This window comes from Bubalus kerabau, chromosome 9, assembly GCF_029407905.1.
Source record: "Bubalus kerabau isolate K-KA32 ecotype Philippines breed swamp buffalo chromosome 9, PCC_UOA_SB_1v2, whole genome shotgun sequence".
Lineage (NCBI taxonomy): Eukaryota > Metazoa > Chordata > Mammalia > Artiodactyla > Bovidae > Bubalus > Bubalus kerabau.
This window is the reverse complement of record NC_073632.1, coordinates 47930190-47943306: the sequence shown is the minus strand read 5'-3', so window position 1 is coordinate 47943306 and position 13117 is coordinate 47930190. Positions and strand designations below refer to the sequence as shown.

Genomic DNA, 13117 nt, shown 5'->3' with positions numbered 1-13117 from the left:
TTTGGCTGGCTAGCGCTCCAAGCGCACCTCTCTCCGTTCTTGGCCAGTGGGGGAGAGTTCCTCTCCCGGTACCCTGACCCCCTGATAAACAATTCCTCAGAGACTCGCGCTCACCGAGAAATCTTGAGGGGCTCTTGCCTTACCCCTTCTTCATGCTTCGGCGGCGGCCGCCTGTCCCCCTCAGCTCCCGGGACTCCACCTAGAGCCTCCAGGAGCGTCAGTCTCCCGGGTGGAACCCGCTGTGGGCAGTGGTCGAGGAACCGGGCCACGGGGAACGCCGCCTGCGACGCCCGCCAGTCACCGGACCCACCGTGCGCTCGACGCGCGAGCGAACAACACCGTGAGTCGCCGCCGCCGCCGCCCCCCACCCGCCCCCTCCTCGTTCGCGACGCTCCACAACCGGACGCGGAGACCCGCGCCTGAAGCAGGGGGGAACCGCTGGACTCTCGCCACCTAATCCCCCATCTTTCCCACCAGGAGCTATTCCCCGTCAGTCAACGTCTTCCCACTTAAGATTCTCACTTTCCTCTTCAGCTCTCAGTGCCCAGGTGCAGCTGTGGTGGGAAACTCAGCCCCCATCCACTCACCCATCAGTGGGGATGAATATCTCTCTTCCCCCCCCTTTCCTGAGGCTTATATGGTATTGCCCAATCCTCAGTTTGGGGGAGGGGGACGGAGAGAACAGTGCTTGGCCGGGGAATGAGGGAAGATGATAGCCAATTGAATGAACCAACCATTCAGGGGCGGGGTCAAAGAGGGGCCTGCCTGCCCCGCCCCGCCCCTCGCTCCAAACTACAATCCCCATCGTGCTTCTTCCGCTTCCCGCCGCGCTGCACGCCGGGAGTGTAGCACTTGGCGGCCTCAAGGTATTTCGGAACTCGTAGTCTTTAATCTAGTCACATAGGTCCCGAAAGTTGTAAGTTGTTATAATCGTCTCTCTTTACCTAGGTAGATATTTCCAAATCTCGAGTACCACTGCACTTATTCTAATACTAGTTCATCGACTGTGTTGATTGTTTTAAAATATAAATGGTTTCTTAGGAGAGGAACTAAATAATGTCTATTACTGCAATCTGTCAGGACCTAAAGCTGCTCCTTCTTCCGCCAGGGCCTGGTCTTCACAGATTATCTGTTGCCGTCATGTCGGCTGCGATTGCAGCTCTCGCTGCTTCTTATGGTTCGGGTTCAGGGTCCGAATCGGACTCGGACAGTGAGGGCGGGCGGTGTTCCTTGCCAGCCGCGGATTCCCTCATGCACTTAACTAAATCGTCTTCGGATAAGCCCTCTCTGGCAGTGGCAGTGGACTCCGCTCCGGAGGTGGCAGTTAAGGTAAGCGCTTTGGCCACTGGTGCGCTGCGGGAATTGTCGGTTTCTCCTCCAAAATCCGACAGTCACTTGTTAGAACCCCGGTTACCTGTTCCTCGGTCCTGACAGCTGAGTGGCTATCGCTTGGATTCCACTCCCTCTGTAGGTCTTTCTCGGGAGAAGCTGGGAATTGGAAGTTCGAAACAGTCCTCCACTCCCTGCTCTTAGCTCCCGTAGTCGGGAAGAGGGGGTGAAATTTGAATTTCTGGATTAGGATGTGCCCTGGTTAGAGTAGTTGTAACAACGTGTTGTTGCTGCTGCTGCTAAGTCGCTTCAGTCGTGTCCGACTCTGTGCGACCCCAGAGACGGCAGCCCACCAGGCTCCCCCGTCCCTGGGATTCTCCAGGCAAGAACACTGGAGTGGGTTGCCATTTCGTTCTCCAGTGCGTGAAAGTGAAGTCGCTCCAGTCGTGTCCGACTCCTAGCGACCCCTGGACTGCAGCCCACCAGGCTCCTCCGTCCATGGGATTTTCCAGGCAAGAGTACTGGAGTGGGGTGCCATTGCCTTCTCCAGGTGTAACAACATAAACAAACGTAAATCAGAACTTCCCAGACTAGAGTATGTGCCCTCGCTTTAAATGAGCAGCGGCCTGGCTTTGTTTTGTTTTTGAAGTCAGAACTAGAATCTGATCCCGGCTCCACCACTTGTTTGAACTTGGGCAAGTTAGACAGCTTCCTCAGTCTCCTCACCTCAGACTGTACAATGGAAGTATAATTTTTAAAGCACCTACATACATAAGAGGATTATTGTGACGAAATAAAGCTCGGTGTCTAATAAAAGTGCATATATAAGGCAAGGCAGTGAGAAAAGACCTTGAATTTAAGAAATAGTGTGCATGTTCCCAACTGAGGAAGGTGATAAAGGAAGAAATTGGGTTATATAGTTCCTTTAACAAGTGTTTATTGAACACATGTTACTTCCCAGGAACTGTTCTAAGAGCTGAAGACACAGAGGCCAATAAGCCAGACATCTTTGATACCTTGATGTGTTAGTTTTCGTGGAAAAGGCAGCCAGTAAAATGTGAACAAATGAAGTGGTTACAGAGTGGGTAGAATACTGTGAAGGGAAAAAACAGAACTCCATGAAATAGAGTTCTGTAATAGAGAATAAGGTAGGAGCCTGACTTTTCTAGATTGTTTAGGGAAGTCTTCTTGAAAAAGTGGCTTTGAGGAATAGGAAACAGCCAGCCAAGTGGCAGAGAAGGCAATGGCACCCCACTTCCGTACTCTTGCCTGGAAAATCCCATGGATGGAGGAGCCTGGAAGGCTGCAGTCCATGGGGTCGCTGAGGGTCAGACACGATTGAGCAACTTCACTTTCACTTTTCACTTTCATGCATTGGAGAAGGAAATGGCAACCCACTCCAGTGTTATTGCCTGGAGAATTCCAGGGATGGCGGAGCCTGGTGGGCTGCTGTCTATGGGGTTACGCAGAGTCGGACACGACTGAAGTGACTTAGCAGCAGCAGCAACCAAGTGCACAATAAGGTAAGTGTTTCCCAGCAAAAGGAGGTAGCAAACCTTGAGATGGCAACGAGATGAATGTCTTTGAAGAACTGAGGAAACATGTCTGTGTCTGGAGCTGGAGGACAGTATCTACCAGTTGGTAGTACTGGTCCAGTAGAGCCTAATGGGGGTGGATCAGGAGCTCAGGATGTGGTGAGGGGAGGCAGTGTGCAAAAACTCCTTTCTAATTATGATGTTCCCAAGTCAGGTGCTATAACTTAGGCCTCTTCCAGGTTTTTAGTGAGCTGTTTGTGGATTTTACTTTTTAAAGAGACATCAAGTATGAAAGAATACTTAGAATCCTTCTATTTTTATAACAAAACAAACACCTCAAACTTAGAGTCCTCCAGCAGCCTCCTGAGTCTTCATTGTTTTCGCAGCTCAGCTTTTTGGAGCTCTCCCACTTTATCTCACTTTCTCCTCAACTCAATGCAGCCTTGCCCTAGCCTCTTGGGAAACTTACTCTCTCTGAGTAATGTCACTGGGCTTCCAGTTGTCAAGTTCTGTTGTCTTGATTATGTGCATCAAGTGACAGTATTAAATAGTTCTTGGAAACTTTCTCTCCCTCTGGCTTCCATGGGTCTATCCTCAGCCTTCTCTTTCCTGTTCTTTTGCCCTCCCTTTCAATATTGATGTTTCCTGAGACTCTTAGTCCATTTTGCATCCCTCATACTCTCCAGGCCTTCAACCTGCAGTACTTCTTATGACTCACAAGTGAATACTGAAATGGTTCGCATAGACTCTGGTATCAAGACTGCCAGAATTCAAATCCTACCTCCATGAGTTACCCGAACTGTGACCTTGGATAAATTATTTAAGTGTTCCATGTCTAACTTTTTTCTCATCTGTAAAGTAGGAGATAACATTAGTAATTATCTCATAAATCATGTGCCAGGCACACTATCTTTATCCATTCTAAACTCCTTGCTAGCTTCAGAGCTCTCAACCTCTCTCCCAGGATGGCTCTCAGTCACCTCCAATCCAATGTGTTAAAATATAAGCATTTTCTTTGCCTCAGGATCTGCTTTACCTGTTTTTCCCATTTGAATTAATGATTCCACAACCTACATATTAGAACAGAGGGGTCTTCCTTTTCCTTCTTCCTCAGCCCCTGAAGCTCATCAATCAAATGGTTCTAACATGTCTGTTTCATTAATGTCTCTCAAATCAATTTCTACTTCTCTATTTTTACTGATGCAGCCTACTTTATATCTTCCTCACTTCTCTCAAGTGTCATTCTTGACTTTTCTTTCTCTCTGAATTCCTACTATTGGGTAATAGGTCCTGGTAATGAATAGGAACCATTACTAAATAGTGCCTGTGTTATTTATCACATCTCTTTTTCCTTTTCTGCTATCACTGTTCAGATTCTTATAATTTTTTAATTTTTCTTCAAGACAATTATAATAACTTTCTAACTGGACTTTCTACTTCCTTCTTTCTTGTCTCCCAGCTCCATATCCCGAGTTTCCCTTCACAATGCACTCAGAATGAGTTTCTAAATTCCAGTGTTATCATATGACTTCCTTGCCAAAGACACTCTATTGCCTGCCCAGTAATTTCTAAGTTCCTTATGTATTAATAACATATGAGGCCTGCCATTCTCCCATGATGACCTCTCCACAAAGCCCTCAAAGCCTATTTTCTTTTATCCCCCTCAAGATTTTGCTCACACTAGCCTCTGTGCCTTCTTGCCTGGAGAATCCCAGGAACAGGGGAGCCTGGTGGGCTGCCGTCTCTGGGGTCGCACATAGTCGGACACAACTGAAGCGACTTAGCAGCAGCAGCAGCCTCTGCCTGGAAATCCCTTGCCTCATGCCTCCCTTCTTTCCCACCCCCCAAAACTCTGCTGTTGTTCAATCTCAGCGCATGTTTCTTCCTCCATCTACCTCAACCCCCTTCCCACACTTCAGTTGTATATACAGCATTTGCCACATTGCTGTGATTTGTTCATTTTTTTCTTTCCTCTGGACCAGACCCTAGAGACCTGAGGTTGTTGTGTATATTTGTTTTCATGTTTTCAGTGCCTCGTATACAAAATTATGAGAGAGAGATAAGGTGAGTAAAGGAATGAAAGAATAAGTGGAAAACAAAGTCTTGAAAAAGTACGAACATTGAGATTCAATGTATACCGAACGGGTGGGAGTGTGGGGACATCTGTAGAACTCAGTTCAATCACTTCACGTTACAAGTAAGATAATCCAGGAGAAAAGATTGAATAAAGTATCAGAGGTCCATTAGAAATAGGGCTGGGGCTAAACCGCCCCAGTGCTCTAGTGTCTATGAGAGTAAGGGATATTGATCATCACTTGTTTGTTAATAAGCTTTACTTTAAAAAGCTTATACCTAGTAAATTTAATGGTGGAAAAATATCCAGGGGAAAAGATGTGAAGCATACAAATACATTCACCTGTAATTGTCAAGTTGTGACTAATAGTAAACATTTTGGCAAAGTATGAACTTATACAGTGTTTTTTAATCCATATCACTGAACACTAATGAGAGTTCATATATCTTATTAGTGTTTTTATTTTTGAAGTTACTATTGGGTTGTCTTTTCCTTCTAATGTGTAGGAGATCTTTATATATTCTGGATATTATCCTGTGTTAATTATGTATGTTGCAAATTTGTGTCTTGTTATGGAGAAATAACAAGCCACAGATTTTCCTTGTTGGATAAAGTCTTCTACCAAAGCCATAAAAATATGCTCCTATTTTGTCTTTTGAAAGCACTATATTTTTGCTTTTACATTTAAGCCATAAATCCATGGAATTAAGTTTTGTGTATGGTATGAATATTTTTAATAATATGGCTTTGATCTTTGTAGGTTGTTCTACCCCCTCACCTCTATCCATTTTTTGTTATTCAAGAATGTCTTGGCTCTTCTTGTCCCCTGTAATTCTACATATGGTTTATAATTAACTTGTAAGTTCTGCTAACATCCAAGTGGGATATTGTTTGAGATTGAATTGAATGATAGATCAGTTTGAAGACAGTGTTCTATCTATTCATTCATTTAGGTCTTCTTTAGATTTTTAATTTCTTTGAAAGTTTATAATTTCCTGCATCAATATCTTGAACAGTTTTGTTGCAGAGATTTCTGTGTGTGTGCTCAGTCACTCAGTGGTGTCCAACTCTTGGTGACCCCGTGGACTGTAGCCCACCAGGCTCCTCTGTGGAATAGTGGGTTGCTGTTTCCTACTCCAGGGGATCTTCCTGACCCAGGGATTGAACCTGTACTGCATGCATCTCCTGCATTGGCAGGTGGATTCTTTACCACTGCACCACCTAGGAATCCCCACAGAGATTTCTAGGTGCATCTTATTTTTATGCTAGTATAATAATAAATTGTGGGGGTTTTTTTTCCCATTATTTAATTGTTTGACTTACTACTTCCATAATGGTATATCAGGCAAATTCCAAGCAAAAGAAAATGGCATTGGTTGTATTAGGGTCAGTAAAATAGACTTACAATGGAAAAAGGATCACTTCATAATGATTCAAGGCTCAATTCACAAAGGGGTATGTAACAATTTTAAATTTATGTGCATCTAATGGTAGCACTAGTGAAGAACCCGCCTACCAATGCAGGAGACATAAGAGACGTGTTCGATTCCTGGGTTGGGAAGATCCCCTGGAGGAGGGCATGGCAACCCACTCCAGTATTTTTGCCTGGAGAATCCCATGGACAGAGGGGCCTGGCAGTCTACAGTCCATAGGGTCTCAAAGAGTCAAACATGACTGAAGCAATTTAGCACACAATAATGTAGAAAGCTCAAAATATTTAAGCAAAAATTTTTATAACTATGAGAGAAATTGACAAGTTTACAATTATAGCAGAAGATTTTAATATACCTCTTTCAATAATTGATAGGATAAAGCAAAATAATATCAGTAATGATATAGAAAATTCAAACAACAAAATTAGGAAACTGTATCTAAAGGGTATAAAGGACATAGCATTCAATGTAGAAAATTGTTTTAAGCACTAATAAAACATTTTTTAAAAACTGACCATATACTAGGCCAAGGATTGGTTAAGAGCCAGATAGTAAATATTTTGGGCTGTGCTGGCCACTGAGCTTCCCTGTTGGTTCAGATGTTAAAGAACTCGCCTGTGATTCAGGAGACTTAGGTTCAGTCCTTGGGTCGGGAAGATCCCCTGGAAAAGGGAATGGCTACCCACTCCAGTATTCTTGCCTGGAGAATTCCAGGTGGGCTTGGAGAATTCCAGCCTGGTGGGCTGTAGTCCATGGGGTCGCAAAGAGTCGAACACAACTGAGTGACTCGCATATAACATGCTAGCCACATACAGTCTTTGTCACATCTTACTGTCTTTCCATCTTTCTTTTTTAAAACAACCCTTTAAAATGTAAGTATCTTACATTTACTTAGCTTGTTGATACAGAAACAGACTGTGGGCTAGACCTGGCCCAGTAATTGTAGTTTGCTACCCCATGTACTAGGCCATAAAATAAATCTCAGTACATTTTAAATCATAATCACATTCTCTGACCACAATGCATCTAAGCTAATCAGACACAAAAAGATAACTACAAAACCCCAGATTTGAAAATTATGAAATTGCACTTATAACCCTGGGCCAAATTTTTTAGAAATAGAAAACATTTTATCTTTTATTATAGTCTTTTTCCTCTGTATTTTTTTAAGGGCAAAACTCAAAAGGTATCTTCATATGAATTTCTGTTATTTTATCTCAGCCATTTAAGCTCCCATTTTAGAAGTCTAGTTATTTTCACTTTCTGGGGACAAAAACCTATAACATTGATAGTCTGTAACAATGGTTAATATTTATGTCCTGCTTTATAGTTTACAAAGTGCTTTTGCATCCATTTTCTTATTTGTATAACAGCTAAGAAATGTGAAAAAGACTACAATGTAGATAATATTTAACTTTATTCTCAAATTACTTTGAATCAACAAAAGATAACCTGTTTAAACTTATTTGACCCATAGGGTGCCCTTCACTTACTGCACTTTAATTTTCATGGATAATTGAAGCTGAATAGAAATCCTTTGTAATTCTCTGCTAATTTCAATTGCATGCCTAATTGTTACTGAACTCCTCGTGGGTATTAAAACAAGGTTGTGATGTTGTCCAAGTTTTTCTAATTAAATGTAAAATTAATAACTCTTCAGTTTCTGAAGAGTTGTTCAGTTTGTTCTGTAATTTTATTAGCAGGAACCAGAGACTGGGACCTATTTATATTTTTTATTAGTTGCCACTGTTGCTTCTTAAAAGTAGTTCTTTTTAAATTGTATTTTGTGTTTAAAACTTGATGTCTCATGGTACTCTGTTTAAAGTAATTCAAATTTAGAATATTTAAAATACCCTTAATCAGAAAGATCTGGTAAATCATATTATAAAGTGGTTCTAGCAACTGTTTTCTAAAAAAAACCACTGGGGAGGTATGAATGTGGCTGAGCCTCTTGTTCTTTTAAGCAGTTTATCAGTATAAGTTGAATGTTATGAGAGAAAATAATTTAATTTCATTTTTATGCAGCTTAACTTTATGGTATTGTGTTTTGATGCTAAGCCCTATGTACTCTCTATAGTCAATGAGGATTTGGTATGCTTTCTGGGGTAACGTATATGTATCACGTAAGTAGGGGCCCAGCTTCGGAGCACCCTTCCTTTGTAGTGTTAACACCCTTCCCTGCTTCAGAAGCTGAAAACCCAGATTCTCATTCTCCCAGCTCCCTGTTGGCTAAGGCTTAGGGCTGTGGTTTGGGCTGGGACAGACAGATGCACCACCTAAATTCTAATCTAAAGCTAATCCATGAGGAAGCAAAGAAAGAACATTTTACGTGGCAACCAGTGGTGACCAGCATAATCTAGTTCCTTCAACCAGCAGTCTCGATCGCAGCATCCAGTGTTTAATAATCATGTTTGGTAACAGTGACCTTTTGTCCTCACTGGACTGATTTTGAGACATGATTGATTTTGAATTATGATTCCATCTATATACTTAACCCTGTTTTGGCGCCTGTTCCCCCAAGCTAATTCTCCACCTTTGAGAATTCCAAGAGAAACTCAAAAGGATTCAATATAGTTTAATCAGCCTGTGAACGTTTCACTTGCTGCTGCTGCTGCTGCTGCTAAGTCGCTTCAGTCGTGTCCGACTCTGTGCGACTCCATAGACGGAAGCCCACCAGGCTCCCCCGTCCCTGGGATTCTCCAGGCAAGAACACTGGAGTGGGTTGCCATTTCCTTCTCCAATGCATGAAAGTGAAAAGTGAAAGGGAAGTCGCTCATTCGTGTCCGACTCTTAGCGAACCCATGGACTGCAGCCTACCAGGCGTCCATGGGATTTTCCAGGCAACGTTTCACTTACTTGTAACTAAAAACCCTGACCCATACTCAGTGATTTTTGTTTGTTTGTTTGCCACTAATTAGGTATCTTTAACATTGTTCATTGTGGCTACTTTAACTTTTTCCTTTTCTTACTTACTCTGTTGGTACCTTGGGGTCGGTGACTTAAGCTTGCTACTACTTCACAGAAGTGTTGCAAGGATTATGTGACATACTGTGTCTACCCTGATCTTGGCACTGATGTTGTTAAATGTTCCTTTTTATAGCACTTACCCTCTTCTAGCAAATTCACTTCTTTATTATATCGGTTATTGTCTGTCTTCCCCATTAGGATATAAGCTTTATAAGGACAGGGAGCTTTGTCTGTTTCTACAGGGCCTAGAACAGTGTCTGACACATAGTAGGCACTCAGGCAGTATTTACTGAATGAATAAGTGAATCCAGATACTACCCTTGTTTTTTGAAGATGTCTATGTTCCTAACTACATAAAGAAAATTATAAGATCACCTGTGAGTCCCAAAGTCTCCCACCAACTCCAAACATCTATCACCCATTATTCATTCTTGTTACTGTAGTCTCTATTTCATCTCCTCCTCTTTTCAGAGGCTAATTGGCTCTTTCCCGGATTCACTCCTTTCCCACCCCTCTTCCAGAATGACCACAGCTTTTTGATTATTCCCTCATTCTTATCATATGTTTCTCCCTACTTGTGCCTTTTCTGTAGCTTATGACTGACTGAATCTTTGGCTTAGCCTTTTCTTTAAAAAGGAAAGAAACAGAATTTTACCATTAAAATCCTTCAATCTGGCTCCTCATCTCTTATTTACTGCCAGATGTCTTGAAAGAGCAAAAAATTTTACTGTCTTTTTTTCCTAAATCTTCCGTTATACCTCGGCCCCTTGCAACAGGCTCTCCATACTTCACCCCATTACCAAAATTCTGGCCAAGATTTTTTGTGACATAAATGCAGAATTCAGTGATCTTTGGTCAGCCTTCATCTTCTAATTTGTCTATGGATCTGTCATTTCTTTCCATTTAACTAATATTTATTGAACATGGACTTAATGCCCTGCATTCTGCTAGGCAGTAAGGATATGAAATATTAAGTAAAAGTCATGTGCAACAAATAATATATTACAAGGTCTATTAGGAGTTATGAACAACGTCTCTTGGAACTGTGGATGAAAAATATTTTTCCTGGGCCAAGAGGAGAGAAAGTATCAGGGAAAAGAAGATGACATATTATCAGATAATGAAGGGAAATGCACAAGGACCAAAGTAACATTGCCAACAGCACAGAAAACATGAAAGTGCTTGGTATTTTAAAAAATCAGCAATTAGTCTAATAAGTCAAAAATGGGGCACATTAAAGCAGATAAGGATGTATTATAATAGACCAGGCAAGATATGAAGTGTGCATTAGGAGGTAGAAAATGGAGATTGGGAATAGGGTTGCTGGAGAAATGTTTCATGGGTACAATCAGTAAGACTCAGTGCCTGCTTTGTTAGTGTGTGACAGCAGAGTTGAGGGAAGAGTATCTTCTGTTTTGGACACAGCAAAGTGTTTGATGTTGTGAAATATCCGTATAATGAATTTCAATAGTCTGTTAAGTATGTGGATACAGAGGCCAGGTGTGGTCAAGACTGCACATAAAAATTGGGGGTGGAGGTTGAAGTCAAGAGAAAGGATAAGATAGAGATGTAGACGATTTTGAAACAAAGAGGAAGGATGTTTAAGGGAGCCAGACCGGACTGTATCTTTGTGAAGTCAAGTAACTAAGTTGCCTGCTTTGGTGAAGGGTGTTTTAATAGTGACAAAATTCTGGAAGCATAACTGCCTGTAGTATTATTTTTCCCGTCAGGTTTCTACCTTTGGTCGTTAACTGGTCTGACCCTACCAGATCTTCGTTTGTCTGTGACACTGTTTCTCCAGCATCACTGTCAACTTCATGATATCCTACCTGTCCTGCAAAATTTGCCATATTGCTTTGTATTAGCTTTGCATTATGTTGACAGATGTATCCTACATCAGCAAGAGGCCAGCAAAATAAAGATGGTGGTATGTTAGGGATAGTTCTAGGGGCTAAGGACACATTTGTGTATACAAAGTCCAACTTCGGTAGCTTATACTTTAATAGAGGGAAGTAGACAATAAATATGTCAGGTGGTGATAAATATAATGGAGAAAAATAAAGCAGGGTAAAGGGAAAATAGAAAAACCATACAGAGACCTGAAAGGAGAGAGAACAGTCCTGTGGCTATCCAGAGAAAGAACATTGCAAGAAGAGGGAAGAGTTAAGTGCAGAGACCCTGAAATAGGATTGCCTTTTGGCGAATTCCAGGAATAACAGATGAGCCAGCAAGTCTGGAGTAAAGTGAGCACAGGCACAGAGCTAGGTGAAGACAGAGTTGGTAAGGATAAAGGACAGATTATGGAGGGTAAATTCTCAACCAGTTAGATTCAAACTTTTTCATTTTATGATGGCAATTTTGTAATTTCAGCTTTACTGAAATGCAAATCATATATGATATATAACTTCCTTAAAAATTTCAAAATATAACTTGAATACCCTAATTAAATTAAAGGAAATTTGTTTATAACATGTTTGATATATAAATAAAACATGTAGCGATAGCACGTTTTTAATAGTAAATGCTTGAGCCAGGACAGACAGTCCAGGAAGACAGCAATGCCCTATAAAAACTACTCTTGGGAGCCATACTTTCTGAGAACAACTTGGTAATGAGCCCTGCAGGCCTTCACTCAGCTCTTACCCTAAGCGGAGAAGCTACCAGAGGGTTTAAGAGTGAAAGAGTAACATAATCCGACTAATATTTTAAAAGACTCACACTGGCCTCTTTATGGAGTGAGGTGTGGGTGGACAAGGGCAGAAGCAGGGACTAGTTCAGAGGGTATTACAATAATCCAGGTGCAAGAAGATAAGTTGGACTGAGGTGATAGTGAAAAAGGACTTTGAAAAGTGGGTGAACTCTGGGTATCCAGAGAAGATAGAGGGTTTGCTGATGGGTTGGATGTACAATGTGAAAGAAAGGTCAAGGATAACTCTGGCGATTTTCACCTGAACAGATGTAAGGGTAGAATTATGGTTCACTCAGAGAAGGCTAGAACGAGTCACTGGAGAAGGAAATGGACCCACTCCAGTATTCTTGCCTAGAGAATCCCATGGACAGAGGAGCCTGGTGGGCTACAGTCCATGGGGTCACAAAGAGTCGGACACAACTGAAGTGACTTAGCAGCAGCAGCAGGAGCAGGAGTCACTTAGGAAGGAGAAACCTTAAGGAGAAACCAGAGGTTCCCTTTTTGAATATATTAAGTTTGAAATACCTGTTAGACATCCTGGGAGAAAAGATGTTGAGTTGAAAGCTCAGATATATAAATCCCTAGAGTTTCAGGGAAGAGATCCAGGCTAGAAAATTGTAATTTTTAATTGTTCATGTGGTGGGGTTACATAAGATAGACTACCAGTGATTCTCTGGTGGAGATGAGATTTTTATGTTCATTAAATTGGAGGATGAATATAAGAGTTGACATAGATAATAACACATAGATTTAGAAGTTTTGGACCCTGACACCCCCTTCTATTTCCTCTGCAGGAAATAGAATTTCCTCTGGAGGAAATAGGTTTCCTCCCTAACCAAGTCCATGCCGGTACATATCTAATAAGGTGTGCTGAATAAAGAAGGCGTGCTTCTCTTAAATTTGGAACCAGAAGATCAGACCTTTTGAGTTAATAAAAAAGGACTCTCTTTTGGACTCTCTTATAAGGCTTTGAGTGGTGTTGACTTATTTAGAAATTTTAATTTGTTCAGATAAGATAGTCAGTGCTTTGGAAGGAAAAATGTTTTGTTATGCATTCTAACCCCTATAACTGTTTACATTATGTACTTTT

The 13117-nt window shown here is 41.7% G+C and overlaps 2 protein-coding genes across 13 annotated transcripts in view; one reads left to right on the top strand and one right to left on the bottom strand.

The window, feature by feature from the left end:
* WASF1 (WASP family member 1) overlaps positions 1-715 on the bottom strand; it is a 78854-nt gene extending 78139 nt beyond the window's left edge. For 6 of the 9 annotated variants that reach the window (XR_008698168.1, XM_055535218.1, XM_055535223.1 and 3 more), the window contains exon 1: positions 115-250. The gene's annotated coding sequence lies outside the window, so the exon portion shown is untranslated. Of the gene's footprint in view, positions 1-114; positions 358-522 lie in introns of those variants that run through there. The other 3 variants (XM_055535220.1, XM_055535219.1, XM_055535221.1) reach the window with 3 other exon arrangements.
* Positions 207-13117, top strand: part of CDC40 (cell division cycle 40) — a 48772-nt gene continuing 35861 nt past the window's right edge. The window contains exons 1-2 of one of the 4 annotated variants that reach the window (XM_055535215.1): positions 207-340; positions 1109-1329. In XM_055535215.1, coding sequence (XP_055391190.1) covers positions 1141-1329 — 189 coding nt within the window. In that variant the 5' untranslated portion in view covers positions 207-340; positions 1109-1140. Of the gene's footprint in view, positions 341-742; positions 917-962; positions 1330-13117 lie in introns of those variants that run through there. The other 3 variants (XM_055535213.1, XM_055535216.1, XM_055535214.1) reach the window with 3 other exon arrangements.